The 27,754-nt window shown below is 54.9% G+C and overlaps 1 protein-coding gene across 1 annotated transcript; it reads left to right on the top strand.

Annotated features, from left to right (window-relative positions):
• Positions 1–727: 727 nt before the first annotated feature.
• CFAP45 (cilia and flagella associated protein 45) lies at positions 728–19,836 on the top strand. Its single transcript, XM_067542944.1, has 12 exons — positions 728–902; positions 1,448–1,573; positions 6,925–7,067; positions 10,685–10,829; positions 12,188–12,358; positions 13,004–13,182; positions 13,416–13,545; positions 13,980–14,126; positions 14,797–14,910; positions 16,329–16,522; positions 17,334–17,558; positions 19,602–19,836. Exons 1-12 carry the CDS (start codon positions 900–902, stop codon positions 19,675–19,677), a joined length of 1,653 nt encoding a protein of 550 aa, XP_067399045.1. The 5' UTR covers positions 728–899; the 3' UTR covers positions 19,678–19,836.
• Positions 19,837–27,754: the final 7,918 nt, after the last annotated feature.

Genomic DNA, 27,754 nt, shown 5'->3' on the forward strand with positions numbered 1-27,754 from the left:
GAGCCAGTAAAGCCAGGGATACGTGTAGCATCGGCTTGGAGCCCAGCACGGACGGGAACAACGGGGAACGAAATGGCGGGCAAGGCAGCTAAAAGCGCTGTAGGAAAAGGGAAAGACGGGCAGGGAAATCCCCGTGAGTGACCACGAATTCCAAACCCACGGGCCGGAACACGCCAAGAGGGCTGGAAAAGAATGGGCCGGAGGAAGCGGGTTTTTCTGACCCGCGCCCTGGGGCTGAGGCCAACCAAACCCGTCCAGGCCCCATCACAGGAGGGGCCGGGAGGTGTGAGCTGGGGAGCCCCGGCTCGGGGGAGCAGAGGGAGGGGCTGGCCCGGCCCGGCCCGGCCCGGCCCGGCCCAGCAGCACCCCCCGCCGCAGGGCCACCCACAGCCGGGGGCGGCTCCCCCAGACGCCGCCCGCGCCCCTCCCCCGCTCTCGGGCCGGAGGCTGCAGCGGGCACCCGGCGGGGGCGGGGGGAGGGGTCTGCGGGCAGCGCCGGGCTCAGGTGCGAGGCGGGGGCGGGCCGGGGCCACGACGAGCGATGCAGCTCCCGCCACGCGCCCCGCCGGGCCATCGTAGATTCACCGCCCACGTGCCCTAGGCCTTGGGCCGCTCTAGCATCAGCGCGTCCGACGCCTCTATGGTATCGGGCTCTTTGAAGCGTGCGCGCACGCGCGCGCAGCCCCCCTCTTTCCGATGGAGGCGGAAGTGACGTCACGGAGCGCTGCGGTTAGGTCACTTCCGGCTGACCTCGGAATGTTCCACCCCGTGACTCTGGTTGCCTAGGAGAGGCCGCCCGCCCGCGAGTTCTGCGGCTGCCATGGCGACCAGTCAACAGCCGGGGGAAGGGCTGCTTGCGGGGAGCCGGGAGAGGGGCGGCCGCGGCGGCCCCAGCGGAGATGGTGAGAGCCCTCCGTACCCCCTCCCACCCCCACCACCCCTCTTGCGCCGCGGGTCCCGCCATCCCGGCCGGCTCAGGCCCCTCCTTCAACGCGCCGGGGCCGTTCACTCTGAACCCTAACGACGGGCGCCGGCGGAGCGTCCAGCCAAGCGCCCCCCTCTGGCGCAGGCTCTGCTCCCTCCCTCCCCCCTGCGCCCTGTGCCGGCTTATCCCGCCCCGGGCCGCGGGGAGCGACGTTGGGTGGGTTTCACTCTCCCCTGCCCCGGGGGCCAGGCCCTCCAGCCCCCAGCGCTAGTGCCAGCTTCCTCAGAAGCGCCTGGGCCGGCTGGGGCTTGGTTTGGAGGCAGTTTTGTAATGCACTGAGTCGAGGATGGTCCCAGCGCAGTTTGTTGGGCTGTTCGGGAACCGCCGCCAGCCTTTGTCCTTCCAATCCAAACCCCCTTGTCCGAGTCGGTCACTGAAACCTTTGGTTTCTAGTCTTGTGTTTGCCCCTTGCGGGGAGCTGCTGTCACTAACGAGGGATTGGGTTCTCTCACTGCTCCCCAGCCGGCCAGCATGTCTGGCTCAGTGAGCGCTTCATCCAGTGCATCCAACAGGTCGAGGACCCGCGCTCGGTACAGAACCAAGGCCATGAACTCAGAGGTGGATGAGAGCCTGTTTGGAATTGCTAAGGTAAGGAAAGGAGCTTGTATGGGCGAAGGGCCTCACCCTTTCAGTCTGTGCTGGTATTGATATGCTACACTGTGCAAAAAAATATTTCAAAAGCACAGTCATCAAATGTAAACACTCCAGAAAGAAACTAAAAACAAATGTACCCTCCTTAACTCACTTCTTTTCTTGGATATAAAGGAACGCCATTAAAACAGCTACTCCAGCTCCTTTATTGATAAGACTCAGATCCCCAAAGGTACTTAGATGTTGCAGTGCCGAACTGTTAGGTGCCTAGAAACAGTGGAACAACAATGGGATCCATAAAGCCTGAGTTAGGTCCCGAGGCTTCCATTACAAGGAAGCCACCTAAGTTAGCCAGTGGGAGATGTCGACAAGAGGGGTGTGTCCTAAGTCTCACATCTTTCATGTAAGTCCAGCCTACAAGGAAGCACCTAACTCTTATTTAGCGATGCACGAATGGGAAACTATCTCCTGGAGTCAGGTGATTTAGGCTCCTAAATTGTGCTGCTGCTGCCTCCTCACGTGTAACATTTAGTCCAGTCATTGGAGCATTCACCTAGGATGTAGGAAACCACGTTTAATTTCTTCATCAGTCTGATGTGGAGAAAAGAATTGGAAGGGGGCTGGGCGGTGGGTCTCACCCACCTCTCAGGAGAGTGTCCTAACCACCGGGCTATGTGATAGTCTGATGTGGGTATCAGTCTCTCCTGTTAAAGCCATTCAATTTTGGATTAAATAGTCACTGGGAGCAGAGAGAGGAAATGGCTTTATAGCTTGGTGATTAGGGGACCCATATGGGAGGTGGGCGATATGAAGAGAAGGGATTTCAACATTGGTTCTCTCACTCTCAGGTGAATGCCCTAAGCATTGAACTATGGGATATTCTGATGTGGGTTTCTCCAGCTCTCCTGTTGAATTTGTTCTACTGTAATTAAATAATTGAATATTATCAGTAACTAAATATTCATAGAATCATAGGAGTGCAGGGCTAGAAGGGGCCTTGAGAAATCATCTGGTCCAGTCTCCGGCGTTGAGGCAGGACCAAGTAAACCTAACCATCCCTGTTCTTAAAAACCTCCAGTGATGAGGATTCCAAAACCTCTCTTGGAAGTCTGTTCCAGTCATAACTATTCTTAGAGTTAGAACGTTTCCCCCAATATCTAACCTAAATCTACCTTGCTGCAGATTAAGCTCATTACTTCTTGTCAGTGGACATGGAGAATAATCAACCACCATCTTCTTCAGAACAGCCCTTAACATACATGAAGACTGTTATCAGGTTCCCCCCTCAGTTGTCTTTTCTCAAGACTAAACACGCCCAGTTTTTTTAACCTTACTCATAGGTCTGGTTTTCTGAGCCTTTTATCATTTTTGTTGCTCTTCTCTGGACTCTCCGGTTTGTCCACATCTTCCCTAGTGTGGGGCACCAGAACTGGACACAGTGCTGCAGCTGAGGCTTCACTGGCACTGAGGAGAGTGGGCAATCACCTCCCATGTCTTACATACGACACTGCTGTCAACGCACCCTAGAATGACATTAGCCTTTTTCACAACTGCATCCCATTGCTGAGTCTGACTCGTATTCAATTTGTGATCTACAATAACCCTCAGATCCTTTTCAGCAGCAGTACTACCTCTTACCCATTATTCCCCATTTTGTAGTTGTGCATTTTATTTTTCTTTCCTAAGTGAAGTACTTTGCATTTATCTTTATTAAATTTCATCTTGTTATTAATTGGAAAAGACACAGATCAAGAATCCCTCTCCAGTCCAGTGGTTAGGACTTTCACCTGGCCCTTCTTCTCATCAGGCAGAGGGGGAATTGACCTAGGGTCTCCCATATACTGGGTGAGTACCTAATCACTGGGCTAAAGGTTATAGGAGAGGCCGCCTTTCTCCCTCGTCCGTAGCCATTTTGTGTGTAGTTAGGCGGTCCCTAACTCATTCTCATAAGAAATAGCTTAAGTGCCTAAACCACTTGACTCCAGGAGAAGCGTTCCCAGCTCTGGATGCCAAGCAGAGAGAGGCACCTCCCTGCAGCCCCGATTTAGGTGCTAAACTCTGTGAGTGGGTGGGGGAATAGGACATGCCCATCTCGTCAGCTAGCTTAGGCGGTACCCTGCCTAACACGCTGGTTATTGTGAGTCACAGTGTACGGCACCAATCTCTCCCCATTCATTGCAGAGGAGCCTAGGTGCCTATCTCAGACTTTGTGAATCACAGTGTTTGTTCCAGTGATTTTCTAGGTATCTAAAAGTCAGGTGTTGTGAAGCTTGGTGTTGCATTGCCTAAGTCCCTCTGTGGATCTTGGCCTTTAGTTTTACCATGGGTAAACTAGCTGAGGTCAGCACTATTCCCTAACCTGGGGTTTATCTCACAGTAACACCAGTGCCTTGTCTTAACTGGGTTTTCACCATGGGATAGCTCTTGTGTTATTTATCCTGGGGTGAAAAATGCACCTTTTTAGCAGAGAAGGAAAGGCTTTAGTAGCTACTCAGCCAACACAGTCTGAGAACATCCTTATTCAGCCACACTCTGGGGAAGAGCTGGATAAGCCCAGGAGGTGCTGGTGGCTCTGAATCCCAGAAATGCTGGTTGCTATGCTCTAGTGACTTGTGAAGGACATGTTCCGTTTGAAACCCTCATTTCTCCAAAATGGCTGTTTTGGGCTGAAATTTCCTATTTGGGTCTCACCCCCAAGATGATTCTTTCAGAGAAGACCAAGTAAAAACCCTTTTGGCCATTTCTGGGTTAGGAGAGCAAAGGTAGAAAATGTGAGTAAATGAACAGTAACTGACCCTTTCAACCTTCAGGCTTTTCAAGAGGCTGGTCCTCAAGGAGGAGGGATCCAGCTTTATCTGGGGTATGAGCATTGGCCTGAAGTCTGGGACTTGCTATATTAAAGGCCAGACTAGTGCCTTAAAAGCACTGCTAGCCAGAAGAGCTCATGATCTTTTATCGCACAAGTCTCCAGGCTGGTGGTGTTTGTCATTGGGGAGTTTATTATAGTAATGACTGGAGCATTAATTGAGTTCCTCAAAATGTGTAACAGCACAGAGTAACCCTTCAGGTGCCGTCAGGCTGGTCTAGCTGAATCACCCCTGGAGAGTGCTGGATTGTTCACTAGGTGGCAATGTCAGCTCAAACGAATGGGTGCAGGACCAGCGTTAGGGCAAGTTATTCTTTGAAAGGTTCATTTCTAGGATTGAATTAATCTGTTCTGCAGGATTCGGTGCCTGTGACAGGGACTGGGTGTTTGGCTCCTACAGGATCCAAACCCCCAAAGGACCTTGCACTACACATCCTACTCACTGTCTGCCCTCGGGAGTGTTGGGCCAATTTGCTCTCACTCCTTTCAGCTTCATGCTTCTGCCAGGCCCCATGCAGAGGGGGATAAGCCAGCAGCCCCCCAAAAGTAAATAGGGCTATTCCGGTGGCATTAGGCAGGTGCATTGTGAACAGTGTTAGCTCAGTTCAGCCAAATGTTCATGGGCCTGGGCTGATGCTGGCATCTAAACCCAGTGGGAACCAAACAGCTGTTAGGAGAGAACATCCTTCAGGTTGTTGTTGATGTTCAGGAGAACATCTTTCTGGTGACTGGGGCTAGAAAGGGGCTGGTGTTCGGCCTGGATTAGAACCAGGTAAGAGGTTCTTGCTCCCGTTCCCTGAGCCAGCAGTCTGTCAGGATGTTTGCCAGAAGGTGTCAGGAATGTTTTTTGCTAGGGATTCAGTGCGCTTCTGTGCATGCCCAGGTGAGTGCTCTCACAATGTTACAGGCATGCACAGGAGCCGGGGGAGAGACACTGGGATTCCGAAGGTGTGTGTTGTGGGGGAAGCAATGAGGAGCCCTGAAAAGACCCCACTTCTTTCTTTCGTTTACTCTTGGGGGAATGCTGCGCCACTGCGCACACACAGAATTTATGTCCCCTGCAGATTTCTTTGCTTTCCCACAGAAAAATGACTTTCTGACAAGGAAGCAAAGGGAAGCCACAAGAGTGGTCACGTGTCCCTCCCCAGCAGCCTGGGTGAATCATTTCAGGTGCCCTGAGCAGCCAGTGGAAAGGTAAATCACTGCAGGGAGTGGGGCGATGAGGCTGGGGACACCCCAGCCAGCGGCTCCTACCTTGTGCCGGACTCAGCTACTAGTCCCAGCTGGGCTGTGGCATGGCAGAAGGGGACTTTCTCTTCCCCTGCACAGAACAGTTGGGGCCAGGTCAGAGCTGCCCCCAGAAACATCCCTTGGCTGCATGAAAATCCACAACCCACCCCTCTGCCCCCATTGCTCCTCAGCCACAGTGGGAGGGGTCACTGTACTGGGAGCTGTTTCCCCCATCCACCCAACCCCCAGGCATCCGGACCCCTCCATACCCAGACTCCTCCACCAAGCCTCAGCCCTCCCCCCGCATCCAGAACTTCCCCACCAATCCCTCCACACCCAAACCCCCACTCTGATGAGTCCCATCCCCTGCATATGGAGACCATCTGCATCAGACCACCTCACTGAGCCCCACCCCCAGATCCCCACCACCAAGTCCCACTCGCCCGCATCCGGACCCCAGCTGAGCCCCTTCCCCCTGCATCCAGACCACCCCAAACAAAGCCCCCCGCCAAGCCTCACCCCTGCCTCTGGAGCCCCCCTGCACCCAGAACCCCACAAAGAGCTCCACCCGTCCATTGTACCTGGGTTACTCTGACAAGCCCCCCCGCACCTGGACCCCCATCCCACTGCTCCCTAACCAGTTGCATCTGGAACCCCACCCCACCAAGCTCCACTCCCTCAGCACCCAGAGCCCCTGCTGACTCCCCACCCACCCAGACCTCCCCTTCTGAGTTCCAATTACCTTCATCTGGACCACCCTGCAGAGCCCCATTGCCCCTGCACTTGGAACCCCCCAGTGAGCCCCTGTGCATCCAGATTCCCCCAGACCCCCCACTGAGCCACCTGCATTCAGATTGCCCCACACAGAACCCTCTCAACCCACACCTGAACACACACACACACACACACACCCCCATTTAGCCCCTCCACACTTGGATCCTGCCGGGCTGAGTTTGCCTGCCCACACCTAGCCCCAGAGTGTTTCTGGGGCAGGCCCAGCTCTTGCACTGTTTCAGGGTCGGGTGTAGCCCCCAATGTCAAGTCCATGCCCTGGAGTGGCAGAGGGGGGCTCTGCAAGGTAATCTCTCACCTCTATGCAGCCAGTGGTCTGTGCACTCCCCTGCCATGCTGGAGCTTCCACATATCTTTACTGACAAATACAAATTGAAGAATTTTACAATATTGTGCGCAGAATTTTTATTTTTTTGGTGCAGAATTCCCTCAGGAATATTTCTTTCTTGCTTTCTTTCAGAACCTGCAGCGATCATGCTCTGGAAGCCCTATAGTGGTCCTACGGGATGTGCAGAGTGTCCAGAAATCCCCCTCTGCCTGTGGCTGGGGCCACAAACCTGAGACCATCCGCCTCATCACCAGGGACCTCATCCGTGATCTTGTGTAAGCCAGCACCTGAGCCTCCGCTTGGAGGTTGTGTCAGGGACCCCTTGGGGCTGCGTGCCTGTCCCATGAAAGTGCTACAGTGCTAGGCTACCCCTTACTGTGTAATAGCCTCCTGGAGATAAAACAAGTGGCAACCCCCTGAAATACTGGTCTGAGGTGTGAAGTGATTAGACATCGTGGAGGGGAGTGGAGTCAGTCAGAGCATTGTTAGCACCCTGCTTTATAAAGCTCCCTCAGTGGCCACATTACAGGTTTCTCTTGTCCAGTCAATAGTATATGCGGGGCAGGAGCAGCATAAACCGCCTCCAGGACATCACCTTACTGGTTGGTCAAACACTGCCACATGTGTCCCCATATGTGTGAAAGGCAGCCTAGGTACCGAAAATAGTACATCATCAACACACAGCAGAAAGGGCTGTGGATTACTCCAGGAAAGTTTTCTAAGCACGGACAGAAATGTGAAACCAGGGCCCTGATTACTCATTAAAGAACCTGCAGCACTTTGCTAGAATAGGGCTGTTGTCTGGGCCAAATACCAATTCAAATCGTTACTTTCTGTCTCCCTAAATTTTCCCTGCAGTTTTAACTGCCTGCAGGATTCTTCTTTGCCTCCTGTCCTGAACTGTTGTGTAGTGTAACTGCATTGTTAAACAGCCATCAGATCTCACTCCAGAGGTGGGTTCATTTCTGTGGGAGGGGAAACGATCCAGGGCACGCTGGTTAACATTTTCAAGGGTGACCGCTGATTTGGAGCACCCCGATTTTTTGGACATCCAGCTTGACACCTGGGAGCTGATTTCTAGAGCTGTCGAGCAGCCACAGCTCCAACAGAAGGCAATGGGAGCCCCTGAAAATCAGGCCCCAGATGTCTCAGGCTGGGCACCCAAACACTGAGGCACCGTGGGGTTAATGTCTAAATTGACAAGGTGGCTATGCTGTATCCTCTGGGATGAAAGGTTCTAAGTCCAGCAATGAGATGATTATTATTACTATTAGCCATTCTTTGAAGTGTTTCTGGAATCCAGTCTGCTGTAGTCTTTGAAGTAATTATTAAGCAGGACTCTGTATTTATGTGGGTAGATGAAAGGCAACAAACAATAATAACTGTTATTAAATACTTAGCACTGAACATCTTCAAAGTGCTTTACACACACTCTTCTGTTCAGGTTCTTTTACCGCACCCACCACCATGGTATCTGAGTAATACACGAGTCATTTATTTCTTAGAACTCCGCTGGGAAGTAAGCCCATATTATCCTCATTTTACAGCTGGGAAAATGGGGGCAAAGACAGCTTCCCCTAGGTCACGCAGTGAGTCAGCTGTAGAAATGGGACTAGAATTCAGTTGCTCTTGTTTCCTCATTCTGTGCTCAAAACTACACTGCCTAATATAAAGATACTAACCCTTTAAGAGTCATCTACCAGCAATGTGTGTGGCATGCAGGTGTTTTCTGTTTCCCTTTGCCATGCACTAATGGATTCCTTGTTAGAACAGTGCCTTTGTATTTCACTGGTATCGTCTATTCCTAGAGACTCAACACTCTTTGCAGTCTCAACAAACTGCTGTACAAACTAGGCTCAGAGATCATGTCATCCATTGCTGACATGCAAACTCTCTGGGGTGGAGAACAACGGCTGTTCGACAGTGCACGGCAGTGCTGACCTGCAGTGAAGATGATCATGTCCCACTGAAACTGGTGAAAGCACCAGGATGACAGTTGAGCTGCCCTCACAAGACAGTTGGGAAATTCAATGTATTGGGCACTAACTATAGCTCCACTCGTGGGGAGTCCACAGGAAATGATCTGTGGGCATCGTGCTGTTACAGATGCACCTTGTGCTGTTCCATACCATGTGGCTTTATCCAAACTCCATATGGATCAAATCCAGTCTCTGGAGGAAAGCTGGCCTATGGACTTGGGCTTAGTCATGATTATCTTTGTGCTGCCACCCTGTCTCACGCGCGTGCATGGCATCTGCAGAGCAACGTTCTATAGATGCAGTTGCTGGTTGATAAGCCATTTCCAGGCCTCCTCTGTGATGTTGTGGGTATCATCCAGTTCCCCTTTGAATCCATATTTGGGGTACTGTGTTATGAGTGTTCGATAGTTTGGCTGTTCTCATTGCAGTCGCATGAAGGGGAGTCTTTGATTTTTCACACTTACACAGTATCATTGGAGATGTCTAAACACCGTCACTCTCGGAGTGAAGTCAGTTTGCCCAGCGTGTGACAGCATCATGCTGCTCTCACTGGGGTTTTGGTTTCTCCCTTCCCCACAAACCTGACAGTGCTTCTCCTGAGGCACCATTGCCCACTCCCCACACTCGGCTAGGCCCAGGCACTTTGGCCCACATACACAAAGGGACTTAGGTACCTAAGGTCAGATTTGGGTACCACTGCAATTCGTCAAATCTCTGCTCAGCTGCCACCTAACCCTGTAGACACTTACATGTTCACTTAAAAGTCCCCAAGGCACCTAAGTTTCTGCCTCTGAGCATGTACACTACTCCCATTGGTGTCTGGGTGCCTGCCTATTTCCTAATGTGATCCTCAAACCTATCCTGCCTGCAGGGCCTGCTTTCATAGGGGTGCTGTGAGCATGCCTGATTCTACACAAAATGGCCAGGGGCAGGGGTAGGGGCGAGGAGGGATACCCTACAACCCTTTAGTGCAGTGGTTAAGTACCCACTTGGGATGTGGGAGCCCCTGATTCAATTCCCCCCTTTGCCTGATGAGGAGAACAGATTTGAACAGGAGTTCCCCACCTCTAAGGTGAGTGCCCTAATCATGGGGCTACGGGGTGTTCGGGGGCAGGGCTCTCAATTTCTCCTGCGGAAGGTGTTCCACTTTGTATAAATAATTAAATAGGCCTTGGGCCAAAGCAACTGCCAGTGACTTTATACCCAGTGGTGAGGGCACCGACCTGAGAGGTGGGAAACCCATGTTCAAATCCCTGCTCCACATCAGATAGATTGTAAGGGAGGCCTCCTCCTTCCCCTCCCATTGTGCATGGAGTGAGGCACGGGCCACTTTTCTTACAAGAAATGGCTTGGGCACTTGACTGCAGGAGAGAGATCCCAGCTGTGGATCCCAGGCAGCAACAGATGCTTCCCACTAGCCCGAACTGAGACACCTAAGTCCCGGTGAGGGGTGGGGCTTAGGACACACTCCTCTTGTCAGTATCTGTGATTGGCTAGGTTAGGCAGCTCCCGTCTTGCGTGCTGCTGGCTTTGGTGGATCCAGTTCTCCAGCACCTGTCTCTCCCCTTGCATTGTGTAGAGACCCCAGGTGCCTAATTCAGGCTTTGTGGATTCCACTGGGTGGCCGGGCACCAGATGTTAGGCACTGCCGTGCTCAGCGTGGCAAGGCCTAAGTCCCTTTGTGGATCTGGGCCCTCTTGTATTCCTCTTTGCTGACTCCCTCCGTCACTCGCATGATTCTTCCATAGATCCAGTAACCTCTACTGCAGGCTGCAACACAGGGTCTGATCTCCACTCGGGAAACCACCAGGCATTCCCCGGTGGACACATGGTTATGGGGAAGTGTGTGGGGAGATAGGGAGAGTCCATGTCGCTGACGCTGCTCTCTATGTCCTGCTCACTTGTTCTGCCAGCGTTCCTGCAGAGGACCCGTCGGGAGAATCCCTCATTATGAGCCCTGAGGATTTCCAACGCATTAAAGCAGCATCCCGAGTCCTGACCAAGGAGGAGCGCGAGGCCAACATAGCAGCCCTCAAGGCTGAGAAGGAAGCTGTTATAGTACGTGTCTCCCCTCGCTTCCTTTCGTCAACTGGTTTGTAGGCAGATTCCAGGATGCTGTTTGAAATGGCCACGTAGGGTTGGCTTTGTGGGGAAGGGCCCACTGAAGGGACTATAGCAGCCACACCATGCATTCATGGTGTGTTGGGTCCAGCTCAGACCTGCCAGAGCCCATCTGGGCTGGAGAGAGGGGGAGTGCAGTCTGAGAGGAGGGGTTCTTGAGGAGCCAAGCCCCAAATCATGAAGGACTTTACAGAGGAAGCCCTTGGGCAAACTCGTGTCTGTGGGCCAGGGAACTGTTTATGCTGCTAGCTAGCACCAAACTGCTTCCGTCTCGGGATAGGGGTTGTTCTGCACCACAGTGGCCCATGGTAGCTCAGAGCAATTGGCAGAGCTCTGGAAAGAGCTCTCCACTCAAATGCTCCCAGCAGCAGGGACGTGGAATTTATACCCTACACTGAAATGAGGCCCGCAGGGGCAAGCCCAGGCTCTCTGACAGAGAGGTGTAGGGATCGCCCAGCTCCCTGAGGCACACATCCCAGCGAGAATCCTCACCACCTGGTGGGGTGTGGGTACGGGGAGCCAGCCATGGGGCAGTCTCAGGAAGTTCTTGCACTGGAGGGAGTGGCCAATGTAACAGGCGTGGGTGGTTGGTATCAAACACAAGTATCCCATGTAGGAAGGAGCCTGCTGCACTAAGCCACTGGTTCATGGGCACAGGATGGGGGAGTCCAAGCAGCAGCCAGGACCCCAAAGGGCAGACTGGCGCCGAGCAGGGAGCCCAGCGGGTGAGCCTGGCTCAGCGGGGAGCCTGGGCAGTAGCCTGGTGAGGAGAGGGGAGCTTAGGGGTAGCCAGGCTCTAGCTGGAGGTTCCTCCTCCTCCCCCTTGTTTTTTCTTGTCAATTTCAGGGCCCTCACATGGACACTGCGCTGCCCTCACTACACTGACATAAGCTCTACGCCTCTCGTGGAGGTGGAGTTATTATGTTGGTGTAGTAGGGCACTTACACCAGTAGGAGCAAGGCTGTAGTGTGTACACTGACATGATTAGGTCGACGTAGGTTGCTTTATGTCGACCGAATGCTGTCGTGTAGACCAAGTCTCAGGCATGATAGGATTTGAGTGTTTCCCCCAGAAGCAGTGCTGCCTCCCTGCAGCACCCTCTGTGAAGGCCCGATAATCCCCACAGTGCAGTCAAGGCCACCCAGACATTTTGTCATGATGATGCTGGCTCAGAAGAATCTGGTTTGTGGCGGCGCTCTGGGAGCTAGGGCTCTTATGGCAGAGTCCACCTGGCTCTCCAGTGCCAGGAATGGGATGTGAGGATCCCTCTGTCAGCAGCCTGCCTTTCCCTCTAGGCTGGGGTGAATGGGCGCAAGAACATCATGAAGCAGAAGGGGCTAGTGCAGAAGAAGAAGGAGAAGCTGAGCGACCTGGAGGAGGAGGCCAAGGAGCGAGCCCAGTACCTCCTGCAGCGGGCCAACAGGATGCGCATGGAGCAGGAGGATGAGGTCAAGGAGCTCAGCGAGGTGGGGTCTCAGGCACTCTGCAGTCTGCTCCCCTCCCCAGTAACTGGGCCCTTCTGCAGAGCAGGTCAGCATTGTTCCCGCTGATTCGTGGCACTCAGAGCCAGGTTTATCCAAAGCCAGGCAAGCTCAGCCCTGCCCTGGAGGGACCCCTGTGCAGGGAGAGGGAAGCTGACTCGTCTTGGCTGAGTCGTCTGTGTGATGGCTGTCAGCAAAGGCGCCTGCTCTGATGCTGCAGATCATGACTTGTGTACAAGGAATGGGACAAAGACTCATTCCACAGGGGACCACCGGCCAGCTATCTGACAGCAAGGACTTACAGTCACCACTGAGTTGGGCTGGATTTGAACTGGTCACCTGTGGAGGGAGGGTCTTTGTGCCATTACCCGCCTCCTGCGCCATGCAGTCCTTGCTATACTCAGATGTGGGGAAACCAGGATGCAGAAAGGCTAAGTGACTTGGCCAAGGGCACGGTAAGTCAGTGGCATAGCTGGGAATAGAGCTAATTCTTTGCTCTAACCACTAGATCACTGTCTCTATTTCTTTCTCCTTAGACTGTCTTTCCCTCCCCCCTGGGCCCTCTCTGTCTGTCTCTCTGCCTCTCCCCTACCCACAAGATTGAGCCAGTGCGGTTCCTTGGCCCCACAGATGATCCTGAATGCGAAGTGCCAGGCGATCCGCGATGCACAGATGCTGGAGAAGCAGCTGATTGAGAAGGAGCTGGAGGAGGAGAAGGGGCGCCTGGACCAGATGATGGAGGTGGAGAGGCAGAAAGCCAACAAGATGCAGGAGGAGCTGGAGCAGAAGAGGAAGCAGGAGCTGATCAGGTGAGCAGGAATGCTGCTCCTCCAGCACTGGGCAGAGTTAGAGTTATAGTGCAGCCTTTCTCCCAGCACTTCCCATGGAAACCCAATGGAAGGTGACAGGCCCCAGGGGATACCTGCCTGTGTGGCCATGGGGTGTGGGCAGCAGGCAGTCCAGCCCAGCTAGATTTGCAGGCCCAATGTGATGGGCCAGAGCAGAGCTTTGTGCCAGAGACATTGTTGTGTCCTATTCCCAGAGGGAGGCAACATCTCATCAAGCAGATAGAGAAGAATGAGGAGGAGAGGGCCATGAAGGCAGAGCAGCGGGATCAGGAGGCCCAGGAGATGCTGGAGTATCTGGAGCAACTGCAGATGGAAGACCTGAGGGTAAGAGAGAGGCAAGTGAGGTGAGGTGTGAGAGATTGATTCTGAGCCTGTCCAACCACTCTCCTCGCTCCCTGCAGTATAAGTGAGCAGTAGCTCTGCTGGATGCTGCTGCCAGCCCAGTGCACGTGAGAGGAGACGCAGACCCCTGCTCTCTAGTATCCCCCATGCAAAGAGGCAGCCCAGATCCAGTTAATTTTCTCACAGCTGAGGACTATGGGAAGCAGACAAAGAGCCCAACTGGAAAATGAGCATTAGCAATTGGACCCTTCTTCAACCACAGCCCAGGAGCCGGCCCCTCCATCCTTGCTGGTGCATAGTACCAAGAAGGGTCCAGGCAAATGTCAAAGCAAGAATGGGGTGGGAAGGGGTCTGTGCCGAGGGGGATCTCCTTGGGGTCCGTCTCTCAAGCCTACCTTACCTTGTACCTGTCTCAGGACATGGAGCACAGACATGAGCAGAAGATGAAAATTCAGGCTGAAATTAAACGAATCAATGATGAAAACCAGCAGCGTAAGGAGGAGCAACTAGCGCAGGAGAGGATGTCTGAGCAGCGAGTGCTGGAGTTCCAGAAGCAGAAAATGGTACGTGCTGTGGGCAGGGTGGACAAGAGACCGGGTGGGCATTCCTGCCCAGTAAGGTGAGACTGCATGTCACCATGAAGGGTCTGCTCTCGTTCAGCCGGGAGCTCTGGGCCCTCTGCGGAAATTATTGGGTGAGGGGTGAGTTTCTCTGGCCTTGGGCTATGCAGGAGTTGAGACTAGATCATCATCATGATCCCTTCTGGCTTCAACATCTGTGAGTGTATCGGAGAGAGCCAGGGAGATCCATGTGTGCTGATGGAGGATGGTCTATACATACTCTGCAGGCAGACACACACATCTGTATGTGCCAGGTTTTCTGCTGTGAGAGCATTGTTCAGCTGAGAACAGAGGGAGAATGCCTGGATAGCTAGATGCTGGCTCCTGTAAGGAGCCCAGACAAGGGGAACAATTTACCAAGAGTCGTGGTGGATTCTCCATCACTGAGAACTTTCTGGATCAAGACTGGAAGTGTAGCTAAAAGATCTGCTCTAGGAATTGGGGAAGTTCTCTGGCCTGTGTCATCTAGGAGGTCCGTGGGGGAGGGGGGTGTGTGTGCGCGTGCGTGTGTGCGCGCGTGCTGCTGTGCGCCTGCACGTGTCGGTGCTGGGGAAGGGTTACTGTTAACGGCCCGGGTGCAGCTCATTGACTTGGTGCTGTTTGCTTGGCCCAGGCAAGGGAAGCAGAGTTCGAGGCTGAACAGGAGAAGATCCGCCGGGAGAAGGAGATGGAGACGGCGCGTCTGAGGGCAATGCAGGAAAAGGCCCAAGATTACCAAGCAGAGCAGGTAATACTCTTGCAAAGCCTGCCCCGTGCCCCCTTGCCAGTCCCTCTCCTGCTTTCATCCCAGCCAAGTCAAAACCTCAACAAACCCAATGGGAGCAGCGGGGCAATGGTTCCTCTTGCCAGTCAGGAGACGTGGTCAGAATGCATTGCGTCTGCACTCTCCAGAGCCAGTGGGTGGAGGGGCCAAGCAAAGGGGCAGGGGAGACACTACATTCTCTTTACAACAGACTTGCAGCTAGGAGCTCAGCATCATGTTCCCCTGAGCAAACTCCTTCCCCAGCTCCGAGGAATTAGCAGATTCCCTTCACACAGGATGTCTGGCCCCTTTGCTGCAGCTGGCATGGGGCAAGCAAGGGCTGCTGGGGCAGAAATATGATGGAGCAACTGGCACTTCTCTGCTGGCTTTCCTGCCAGGAGCTGTGGGAGCCCCTCACTCCACCCACGCTGCTGTGAGGAGGGGGATATTTCAGTGAAACACACTGAGAAATGAATTGACCTTGGGAAGCCAGTTGCATTGCCCTGTTGAGACACCATTGTGTAGAGCAGTCTTCCCTTCCCTGGCCCTGGAGGAGGTCCCACCCCGTCCCTCCCCTTGGCGAGGGACCAGGAATGATGCGGCTGCTTCTCGCACTTCGTGGGGGTCTCACAGCAAAGCAAGGGAGACATGAAAAACCAGTGTCCAAAGGGCTCTGGGCTGTGGCAGGCAAGGGCCGCTGGTCGAGAAAGCTTTGCAATTTTTCCTGGAGAGGCTTCTCGAGAGCACAGCCAGGCCTTGCTGCCCTGCTGGGCTGAGAGTCAGGTGTCTCAGGTAGCCAGGCCCCAGGCCAGGGCTGTGGAGATCTTGCCAGCCCTCGGTGGACCCACCAGTAAACAGGAGTCTGGTTCGTGGACTAGAACCCGGAGTTGTGCGCTCCCTGCAGCCTGCCTTGGTCAGGAGCTGGCTGCAGAGACTCAGCGTTAGAGAGGAATGGCTGCACCATAGGACACTGAGGCTGTGAGCCAGGTGCCAGCATTCCGCGTAGATGGTATCAGCCCATTGTTCAATATATTTCTTCAGTCCGTTCAGCTCAGATCCCATGTCTAACAGGGTTTCTGTAACATCCAGCACGCTGGCTCTTCCCAAACTCACAACTCCGGCTAGGTCCTTCCTGCCTCGCTAGTCGGAGCATGCACGTAGCTGGGGGTGCTGGGGGCTGGAGACAGAACAGAACCTCCTCCATGGCTCCTCCTCTGGTTCCTCCATGCCGCTGTTGATTGTAGCTCCGCAGCCTAGACCAAGCGAGCCCAAGAGCCTGAGGCTGTCTGTAGGGGCTGTCTGTCCTGGGCCCTGCATCAGGCATGTGGAGCTGTACACACAGCATCTCAGCTAGGGTCCCTGCTCGGCTCACGGCGAGAGTCAGCGACCTCCCTTCCTGGCAGGACGCGCTGAGGGCCAAGCGGAACCAGGAGGCCACGGAGCGAGAGTGGCGCCGGAAGGAGAAGGAAGCTGCGCAGAGGAAGGTGGAGACCGAGGCCGTGCTGAAGAAGAGCCGGCTGGAGCAGATAGCCCAGAAGGAGCACAGTCTGGCTGTGCAAGTGCAGCGGGACCGCAATGAGTTCGAGAGGATCCTCAGGTAGGACGGAAGGCGCTGGTGGGGTCACTGATGTAGTGACAGAGGCTCAGCCCTGGAGAGCCAGGTACTTCAGGGGCTGAGTTCCTAGCGATGCTGCGAAGGTGCTATGGGTGTGCACCTTCTCTCCACACCATCCAGTGCTGAAGGGACTGGGGGCTGATCTCCTGCCCCCGCAGCACCAGGGCTTCCTTTGGGGGCTTCTCAGACCGTGGATTTTTCTTTAGCTGGATGATGGTTTTGTGGATCTTTGGTCACATGATCAGAAAATTCCACCCAGCATGCACTGTGTCATTTTTGCCCCTCCAGCTTCGAGGAGCGTAGTGGGAAGCAGGGTTCTGTGGTTGCTGTAGAAAACCTCCCCTTTTATGCCAGGCTCACGCTGCTCTCTGGCTGCTCAGCCCGGGAGATGGGGCTATCGCTGGGGCGGGCACATCAGCTGAAACGTTGGGCCTGAGCTGCTTGCTCAGACTGCAGTCAGCCTTGGACCTCACTGGGAACCTTCCTGAATAAGGCCCATTACAGATCTGTCTGGGGAGTCCAGCTTCCCCCATGAAGCCATGGCTAAGTTTGGGGCTGCTGTGGGGAGGTCACAACCTGGGCAGTCAGCAGCAGGAACAAGGAAATCCTTGTCTCCATGGGAGAGTGCTTAGCGAGAGAGTGGGGAAGTGAAACCGGAATGCACCAGGACCAGAACTTGTGGCTGCGGCATGGGTCAGAGCCCTGGGAAGAGGGTATTGGCCCTCCTGGAGCTGCTGCTGGGGCAGGCAGCAGTTCGAGCAGAGGGGTCATGCAGCACCGTGTCTCCCTGCAGAGCCCAGCGGGAGCAGATTGAGAAGGAGCGGAAGGAGCAGGAGCGGCGCGCAGCCCATCGGCTGACCCACGCCAACGAGGTGCGGCGCCAGGTGCGCGAGCACCAGCAGAAGCAGGTGCAGGAGCGAATTGCCACCTTCGAGGAGGGCAAGCGGCTGAAGGAAGAGGCACGCCGGCGCAGCGAGCACATCAATGAGATCAAAAGGAAGAAGATGGAGGAGCTCAGGTGAGGTTGCGGGGCCAAGCAGGAGGCCTGTGGCTCGGGAGCCTGTGCTCCTGGGCTGGGCTTGGCATCACATCAGCCCACTCCTGGTGCTGGGCAAGGCCATGGGATGTGGGAAGGGCTCAGAGGGTCATTTGCTCACGTGGCACAGTCCAGCAGGATCCCCCTGTTACGGTTTGGGGTGCAGTCCAGACCAGTAAGAGGTTGTCTCACTGCTTGCCCTGTAACCCTGAGTGCCTTAAATGCTCTGCTGCCATGTCTCACAGCCCGGACGCCAGCAGACAAGCACGCAGGATCCTGAGCATCTGGGTGTGGTCAGCATTTCTGACCTCAGCAGCCTACCACAACACAACAGCCCCACCCTGGTTCTCGCCAACTTTGGTTACACCTGGCAAGATGATCCCAACACACTTCCAGCCTCGAATTTCTCCCAAACCATCTGTCTTGAAGTGTCCCAGCTTCTCCTGAATGACTCAGTGAAATAAGGGTTGTTTGCTCCTTTAAAGAGACAGTACCCAGCAGCTGGCCATGGTAACTGGAGTTAACAATTCCTTCCATTCAAACACAGCACCGGGTTGGTTTAGATTAAAATAAAACCAGTTTATTAGCAACCGGGCATAGGTTAAGTGATGCCAAGTAAAAGAGAGAAAGAGCGAGATGGTTACAGGAAATCAAAGCATCTAAAAGACTAAAACTTTATCTAGCAAGGCCAATGACTCTTGGGCCAGCATGGCTGACTGTCTTTCAGTCATGAATGTCACAGAAATACGAGGTGCTGGTTCCCTTGTCTCCTCAGGTGAAGGGTAACTCGGTGGTTCATTGTCCCTCTCTTTATGGTCCAGTAAACCTTTGAAAAGCATAAAGTCATTGATCCTGCTTCAAGAAGCACGAAGGCTTCCTGGGGGTGCCCCCTCCTTCAGCCATTGATAGTTGAGTCGCCACCGCTCCCCTTGTTAGCTTCTTAGCTTTGTTTACCTTTCATGTAAACATACCTTTGTTGTCTCTGCCTGGCGATGAGGCTGCTTAGACAAGCAAATACGCAGTTGTTTATGATCTGGACTTGCTGACTCCCCAGCCCCATTGACAGTTCTGTTTACCGCAATTGCAAACCGATCCCATTATCACTGGTCTCCTGCTTCCCTGGCATGCAAGACCTGGGCAGACCTGTTACTACTTTGTTCAAATGCAGACTTTAAAGCATAGCCTCAGAGGGCATTCATAGCTCCTCGTGCAGCTTTGTTACCTACATTCCACAGAGCTATTACTGACCGATGTAGCCTCGGTTTTCAAATGATACCCCCACAAGGCAGAGTTGGATGAATGCAGTGCTGCGTAGGGTATGAATACCGGAGTGTTTAGGATCCCAGCCCCATCCCTGCTTTCTCTCCCTAGACCCAGTCCCTGGGCCTGGGCCCAGCTGGAATAGATGGGGGCTGTGGAGATGATGGGGAGCAGGTGATGGAGTCAGCAGGGGGACGGGGAGGAGCAGCTGTGTGGCACAGCTGGGCAGGCCAGCTGGAGAAGCTGGTTGGCAGGGCTGAGCAGTTCACTTGTGTAGCTGGGGAGAGCAAGAGAATGTGCCTAGTGCTGCCCCCCTGGGCTTCCCCTTCTGCCCCAGTACACTCTGAGCCTCCCCTCCAGCCCTCCTTTCTGCCCCCCAGCATTTCCTCCGCCATACACATAGAGTGCCCTGTGGAAGAGGCAGCAGATTCCCTCCAGCTGGGGCCAGCCCCCAACCTCCTGGTGAAACAGAACCAGCCCCATCTTCACGGCAACCAGCCAGTGGGGCCCTGGGGGCAGCAACCAGAGGGACAGATTTAATTTTCATGGAGAAGAGGCCTCCACTCCTTGCTCCACCAGCCCAAGGCCCCAGGGATCATGGCAAGGAGGCTGATAGTGCCAGGACTGATGTAGCCCTCCCAGCTGGCTCTGTGGGCCCTGGGGAAGATGGGGGCTCTGGCTGTGGACTGGGTCCGTACCCTGCCATTCGGCGGCAGGACCTTGGGCTCTCTGAGACTTCCCTTTCCTTGTTTTCTTTGTTTCTAGAGCTGCCGGCCTCCCTGAGAAGTACTGTGCCCAGGTGGAGCGCCGAGCCCTTTTGGAGCCAGACCCCGTGCACTGAGGGTCTCCAGGGCAGCATGGCCCAGCCCGATCTGGTTCAACCGCATGGCAAGGAATCGCAGCCCAGCCACGCCAGGGGCCTAGATTCTATATTTTGTTAGTTTCTGAGATGTTTTATGAATAGAGATATTTATGGAGGTGTTGGTGTCCTTCGCTTTGCCTGTGTCCCAAACCAGCCCCTCCAGGGAAGGTGGGAACACTGTCCCCTCTCCAGCTCAGCCCAACTCTGTGTGCTGTGGAGAGTCAGTCACCCTTGCTCGCCAAGCGTGCGGGACGCATTAATGGGTACCAAAGCAATGAGACCTCCACTTCCACAGAGGGTTCTTGTGTCAGGTCCTGGACTGGCACCTGGGCGGTCCCAGCTCTGCCACAGGCGCCCTGGGTGACTGTGGGCAAGGTACACAGGCATTGTCTTCACTGTGCTACAGTCCTCAGCTCTGTGACAAGGGGCACGTCCGTCGACTTGCAGCTTATGGCCAGTGTCAGACCGGCCAGTCCCTGGCAGCCGGGGAAAACCTCACCACCAGAGTCCCCACCAGCTTCACCTGTTCCCATATCCCCACATCCATTCGGAGAGAAGGGGAAAGGCTGAAGTCGTGCTCTGATGTCTGAGAAGGGCAAGGGAAATCCGCCCACTCCTGATGCTGCCCTGGAAATCCTGCTGCCCTTCAGACAGCATCAGCTCCAAGGAAGAAATCCATGCAGGAATGTCATCCCAAACAATCCTCTGGACAGAGTTAGGTACAGCGCAGGTGGGTCCCTTCCTTGACTTGACTGCGACTGGATGGCTCTCGGCTCAGTTCCCAGTCCCCTAGCATGGAGCAGCGCTCCCTGGGCTTTAATCACCCTCGTTGTTAAAGCTGGATGAACAGTGTAGCAGCTGCCAGAACCACATCAAGAACTCGGAACAGGTTAATTCTCCTCGTACACCCTGTCCTTGGCTCCCGGTTCCCACTTGGATGTCTGACAGGTTCCCGCACAGCCCCCTCTCCAGTCCCGTGTGCAGTATTGGCTCTGTAGCGCTGTCGGGATTGGTGCTAAGAGCAGCACTAGAGTTAAAGTTGCAACTGGATTTTGCTTTGCAGTCGTCTAGTCCTGGTCTGTCTCCAATGGATTTTTGGAACAAATACTTGTGTACTCTCAGACCATACGTACAGGAAGGAATCACATTACATGGGGAAACAGACAGGCACCAAGGGCAGCAACAGCAGGAAGTCACCGAGTGCTGATAGACTGCTCCCACCTGTGCTATGGCCGGCGTGTCTCAGGCACAGCAGCTTACCCCATGGAGAGCTTTCTCCAGAAAAATCAGAGGGTTTGGAGAAGCATGATTTACCTGACTAAAGGCTCCTGGCACCCATGTCCCTGGGACAGAAGGTTCTCCAGACGCTCCTCACAGCTCATGTAACAACATCTGCCTGTACCCCAGAGGTGATAAACGCTGTTACAGCGAGACCCAGGCTGGAAGGAGGAGGGGGAAGGAGGAGAGAGCGAGTGAGGATGGAAAGACAAGAAAAGTCACCGGAGGTTCTTTGATAGTGGGAGGCGCAGGCTCTGCTTGCCTCCCCAACTGGCTTCCACAGCTGCAGCTCTGTCCCCATGGCCCAGAACAGCAGGTTCCTGTAGATGGCATCAGGGTGGGACTGAGATCTCAGCTACTGGGCCTGCCTCTCCCTCTTTCAGATGGTGAGGACGGTGTCAGTCCTGGAGTTCAGGGATTTTTCTGCTGAGTAATTCAGAGCAGAGTGATGGACACAATAGACCTGAGAGGGCAGGAATCTCTACAGTGCCTTGGGGGCCTCAGTCAGCGCAGGGGCCTGCGAGATGCTGTGTGCCTCTCCTGTGCAGAGGCAGATGGGGACGAATTGGTGCAGGCTAGAGCAGCCTGAGGGCTGCACTAAGTAATAGGCTCTCTGAGCATTGTGGCAGCTGGGGTGCAGCACCGTGCAGGACTCCCTAGGCCGTGTTTCTTCCTGTCCCTGGGCCAGCGGTTCTGCAGGGGTGGCACAGAGCTGGGAGATCCAGGCCTCTGCGTACCTTAGCAGGGGCAAGGTGTCCCCAGAGCACAGGGTGAATCCCCTGCGGGGGGAGGCAGGCCAGCCTCAGCAAGCCCAAAATGTCCCAGACCTGTGTGGGAGCAGGGAGTATGCCAGATTGCCAGCCACACAGAGGAGAGCGTTGAGGTTGTCTGGGCTAGGGGGGGCAGGGACTGTGTGTGACAGAAGAGGTGCTGTCAATAGGTCCGTGGCTTTAGAGTATGTTCCATGATGCTGGGTGTTGTCCCTTAGGAACTCTGAGTGCTTGTCCAGAAGCATTTACGTTTGAATGGCCACTGTTCCCGGCCGTACTACCTCTCGTTGGCAGGTTTTCCCCAGCAGGAATTGTGCGTCAATTAATTCCTCAGTGGGAGAATCCCTCAGCCCTGTATGCTGCAGGAGAAGTCAGAGCCAGACAGCTCAACAGAGAAATATGCACCAAGAGTTCTCAAAGAAAACCAGCAGAAACAGCCCTGGATAGGCTCAAGCAGCTGACTAAGAACCAGCTGCTCTAGCCTGTGCCACAGAGCTGCTTTGCTGAGATAATGGGAGGCAGCAGGTGGTGTGGAGCATGTCACTGGCTTTTCTCCAGGAGGGTGTTTCTGCGTCCAGGTGGAGTTTGTAGAAAACTCTGTAAATAGTACAGGTTGGAGAAGATGTGACTTGTGTCTGCAGAGCCTAGGTTACACAGCTGTGCACCAGGGCGTGCGCTGAACTGGATGGAGGGGAGGCAGAGGAATGCCAGCTCTTTGAAGGGGGATGTCTCAGCCAGATGGTTAGCAGCACCCTGCATGCTGTATCCCCACCACCCCAGCCCAGCCTCAGGTGGCGCAGGTGCAGCATGGTGGCGGTAGCTGGCTGGGCTCCGTAGCTCCGTTTGGGCCGAGTTTTGCACTTACCGCAAGGATTCAACCACTCTGTTACTGTGAAGAATGCAAATCAGCCTCTGGAATGACAGCACGTGCTGTGTGCATGGAATGGGCTGTCTGAGAATATACCCGGACAACCCTTAATCACTTTGGGTAAAAACTAATTAAAAACGGATCCTCTAAATTTTTGGGAGCCCTGCGTCAGATCTTTTCTGTCTGCAAGAATCTTAACAGAATAACTCTCCCAGCTTCCCATAGACTTAGAACTCGCTGGAACCCTGCACATTAGCCACCTCTTAGAGTTAATGGGCATTGCTGATATTACTCCTTCAGCCGAGGCTGGCCTAGGGTCTTTGTTAGAGAATCCCAGGAACTGCCCCATTTCAAAGTGGGCTGCCATCTTCTCTTGTTTTCAATGGGACCAAGGATCCAGGTGCCCTCAGCAGAAATGTCCACTGCCTCCATTTGCTCGCTCTTTACAGGACTCTTGAATCTGCCTCCTAACCACACAGGCCACTGCTACCGTTTTTACTGAATGCAACCTGGCTTCGCTCTTGCTGGAAGCACCAGGGAGCTAAGAGCCATTCTGAAAGAGGGCGATTCTTTGTCCGTTTCTCGGGAGCTAATTTCATTGGGCAACCTCTGACAAATTTCCAGTTACAAAAATTAACAGTAATTAATTCCCCCTCTCAATATTTATTTTCTAAATCTGACCATTGCAACCAATCTTCTCAGCAGGGAGAGAAACCTGCGTGCTTGCAGATGTGTAATTGCATGCAGTGGCTGCCAGAGGGAGAGAATCCCAGAACTTCTTTTAATGCAGGAATAGCTAAGTCAGGGCGGGTGGGATGACCTACATGTCTCAGCCAACCCCAGCAGGAACCCCTTCAAGCAATCTCGACTCCAGCGGGGCCTGCCCTTCGGCTGGGAGTAGCAGTTCAGGGGACGTGGCTGGGAGGAGAGCATGCAGAACCCTTGGGGATGTACTGCGAGAGGGGTTGGTCGCGGGCGCCTATCTTTAGCTGAGTTGTGTGGAGTCTTTTGTGCGTCCCACAGGCCTGTGTCGAGGCAGATAGCGTGGTCCAGATATAGGGCTGCCAAGCCTCCAGCATTGTCCTGGAGTCTCCAGGCATTAACGATTCATCTTTAATTAAAGGTTGTGTCTAGTGATGAAACCTCCAGGAATACATGCAACCATTGACAACCCTACCCAGAAACAATCACCGTCTCATGGCAGCAGGGCCAGCGCAGGTGGCAAAGGGAAGGGGGGGCCTCTGCCATTGTTCCTGGGACAGGTCTCTAGGGCTGACCCAACTTCTTGCTTCACTCATGTGCACCCCTACAGCGCACACTGTGTTCTCACCCCTACATACGCTCCCCTCATCACATCAACATATCTCTCCCTGCCCTATTCCTGCACCTGCCTTCCCCCTAGGTTCTGGCCTGCAGGTCCCCCTGGGTGAGGCCTGTTCGCACACTGCTGCCTCACAGCGGGCCCTCTGCACTCTCCCACAGATCTTGCTCAGGCTGCTTGCCCTGTGAGCCACACTTTGGCTGCAAGTTCACCCCCCCACCCCCAGTCCCCATTCTGTGTACCCTGCGCCTGCCCCGTTCCCCAGGCTGCCACACCATGGCTGCAACAGCTGATTCTCAGTTCCTGCCCTTTGCGGCGCTGCCAGCCCGTGCGCCTGAGACCCCCTCTAGGCCCCTCTATTCAGCTGTCTGACTGCAGGGCCCACAGCCTCTGCTCCCCATAGCCTCTGTGCCTTGCCCGCCGGCCGGCCAGCCTGTGTCCTGCTGCAGCTCCAGTCCTCGCCTGCTGCTGCGTCCCCAGAGAACCCCTTCCTTGGCCTTATCCTACTGCCCAGAAGTGTGGCGTGGGTCTGCTTCCCCGCCCCGCTGGCGCTGACCGCCCGACAGGGAGGGAGAAAAGCGGCTTCCTCTGCGTAATCCCTGCTTCTCTCCGGCCAGTGATACCAATGCACTGGCTGCAGCATCCCCACTCAGAGTCAGGAGCATTTCACACCCACTCCTGCTCCCTTTGGGCTGGGACCAGGGAATCCAGCCCTGCCAATCCAACAGCTCAACGAAGGGACGCTGCCTGCTGCAATGAGGGAGCTCTGCCAGCAAGGTCCAAGGGGCAATGAACAGTGGCTGAGAAGGGACCTAAGGCACAAAGACACTGGATCTTGAAGAAGGGCTTCCAGAGATGCTGAGCTGGTGGGTCCACCCAGCCAGAAGAACACGGCACCTGTCTGCAGATCCAGCTGACGGGGCCGTGGGACAGCTCCCGCCTACACAGGGGAATGTGTTGCTTAGTGGCTCGAGGAGGGGAGTGAGACCCCAGGCTCCGGGCTGCTGTTCTTGCCTCGGCCACGGAGTATAGATTGATTTATAAATGGGCTTGCACAGGAGTCCCTCCGCCATGTGACAAAGCCACCGGCAAGATCTGAGGTTCCCATCAGAGCCAAGGGCCAGGAGACGCACCGCCTCCCAGTCCTCTGCCGCTGCCTGCGGCTGGGCGCAGATCCCCGTCCAAGAAAGCCACTGTGTGCATGAGGGAGCCAACTAGCCTCTGCCTCCCCCAGCACCAGCTCAGCCTGAGGGAGCTACAGCCAGGCCGGGGAGCGGGGAGGCTGCCCCAACACCAGGGTCTGCAGAGCTGAGTGTCAGCCAGGTCACAGAGGCAGTACAGCCCAGCCCCCTCATGCTCTCCCTGCCGCCACCAGCCTCCCGCATGCAGCAGGGAGGGGGGTGACCGCCGAGAGTGACGGGAGAGAGGCAGGATGGGGCAGTGGTTAGAGAGCACTCACCAAGGGGAAAGCTGCAGTAGCATCCCTGCTCTGCCCCAGCTGGCCTGCACCACCCAGCCTGAGTCACTCAGGGCTAAATCCACAGAGGGACCTTTAGGGGGTTGCCGCTCCTGGCGTTCACGTGCCTGCCTGCCTGAGATGCCTGGGCTCCCTGCACCATCCAGGGGGAGTCGGGTGCCCAAGGCTGGGGCGCATAGAAGCCAGCCCGAGCGCAGGGAGCCGCCCAAGCTTCCTGGTACAAATGCCAAGTGAGCTACGCCCTGCCCGTCCGCAGAGTTAGGTGCCCCTTAGGATTCTCAGCCGTGGCCCCTCTCCTGGTGGGGGAGAGCTAAGTGGGGTGGGGATATGAAACAGGTCTAACCCCCTCCACCCCCCCCGGAGAACGCTCCCACCCCTGGGCAACCAGCTATTCTGCATCACCCACGACTGCCTGCCTGAAACATGCCCACTCTGCTGCCCCACGCCTGTCTTTTGTGTGGATCGGGATGCTCAGATCCTGGGTCAGCAGGCGAGATTGCCTGGGTTGAGAGTCCCACTGGGGTGTGAGCGAGGATGCAGAGCAGCTCGTTAGCTGTGGGACGGCAGCGGGACATCGGTGGCTTGGCACTTGCGCTCTGGCAGGAACACAGGTTCCTACGAGACTTTCCTGACAGAACCGTAGGCCCCGCCCGGGTGGGGCGCCAGCTGAGCCAGGCTTTTGGAAGATCTCATTGGCACCTAAATGTTGGATTGAGGGGCCTGCACTGACAGGTGGGTACCTAAATCCCTTTGTGGACCTAGCCCATGGTCCCTCTGGTGCTCAGCACCTCATCTGAACCCTGGAGATAATAGCCTCGCGCTTTCTCTTCAGAGACCGAGAACCAAGTGATAGTCATAATCACCCAGTTCTTCCTGTGCAAACCTATTTGATTCTTAAAGCAAAAACGCTACAGAGCATCCATCTTATAAACAACAACAGAACTTACACCCCAGGCCTACCGTGTGCTCTGGTGGGAGCAATCCTTCAACACCCCATCCACGACCTTGCCTTTGTGGTCAAAAGCTCATCACAGCTTCAGCTCAGAACAAGCGCACTCATAACATGGGTAGTCCTCCCTTTGTGTAGTTCCTGGGCCTTTGAGCTGGCATTTCCTGGAGCAGGGAATTAGTAGACAATGGGTTTTCCTTGCCAGGACTTAGCTTCAAGAGGGATTCAAAGTTTGCGTTCCTTTTGCCCCAGGTACTTCCTAGGCAATCTGCTGCACAGTACTGATCCAAAAAGCCCTTTGACGTTGCTAATCCCGCTACAGATTGCATTACGGAGGCAAGGTGGACACAGTCATCTCTTTTAACTTCAGATGTTAGTCCAAGAAAAGATACGCCTTCACCCACCTTGTCCCTCTAGAGATCACTTTAGTCAGTCTCCCACAGGAGGTACCTGCATGCAATTCCACAATAACACGTCCACAGCTGCGTGTTTAATACAATGGACTCCACAGGTATCGTCTCATTCAATAACGTTTAACTTCATTCAATAAAGTGCCTTCAGAATAGCCTCAGTCTGTCACACATAGACGGTCAACCCCATGGGGTAGGCACCATCTCTTCGGTCTGTGCCTGAACCGTGGGGTCCCGGTCCAGCACCTGGCCTCTTAAGCTCTACATTAATACAAATAATAATAATAGTAATAACTGAGCTGTGCCAGACTCGGAGGCACCTCGGGTCCCAGTATTCTATGTCCCTAGGCCTGGCAGCAAGGAGCTGGGGGATTTCTCTGGGTCTGCAGCTGCAGGGGGTTCTGGGTCTTGCTGGCTAGGACAGGAGGCCAGGACAGCTTGTTGCAGAGCTCAGGCTCCAGAAGCTGCTCAGTCTCCTGAAGCAACAAGCAAGAACAACATGATGAGATGCAATCAGCCAGAGTGAAGCCCCCAGAAGCGTGGGCCTTGCGGAGGGGTTTGGAGCAGAGGAGCTGCCAGGGCATCAGAGCCGGGCACGGCGCTCTCCCAACAGCCATTCTGGCTTCCCCACAAGACCAGATCTATTCTGGGCTGGATAAAGCACAGTCGTGGCAGAGCATGTGGCTGGCGCAGAGCGTGTGGCTGGCTCGGAGCCTTCGTGTGGATCCAGCCCTCTAAGGGTTAAATCAGAGCAAGGTACTCGGTGCTGGGTCAGTAACTGGAGCAGCAGCTGGCCCTACAGTGTGTTAATAATCAGGCTGCTGCTGAGTCTGACTGGAGGAGCAGGCTGGGCAGGCGCTGGTTCCGCGGCACTCACAGAGCGGGCGTGGGGCCCAGCTGGAAAACCACAGACCCAGGCCATGCCCAGTGCCCAGGGCAGATGCTTGTACTGAGCAGGCGTCTGGTCTCACTGCCTGTGCTGG

This window comes from Emydura macquarii, unplaced genomic scaffold (assembly GCF_026122565.2).
Source record: "Emydura macquarii macquarii isolate MOO-44397 ecotype Brisbane River unplaced genomic scaffold, CSIRO-AGI_Emac_v2 contig_746, whole genome shotgun sequence".
NCBI classification, from domain to species: domain Eukaryota; kingdom Metazoa; phylum Chordata; order Testudines; family Chelidae; genus Emydura; species Emydura macquarii.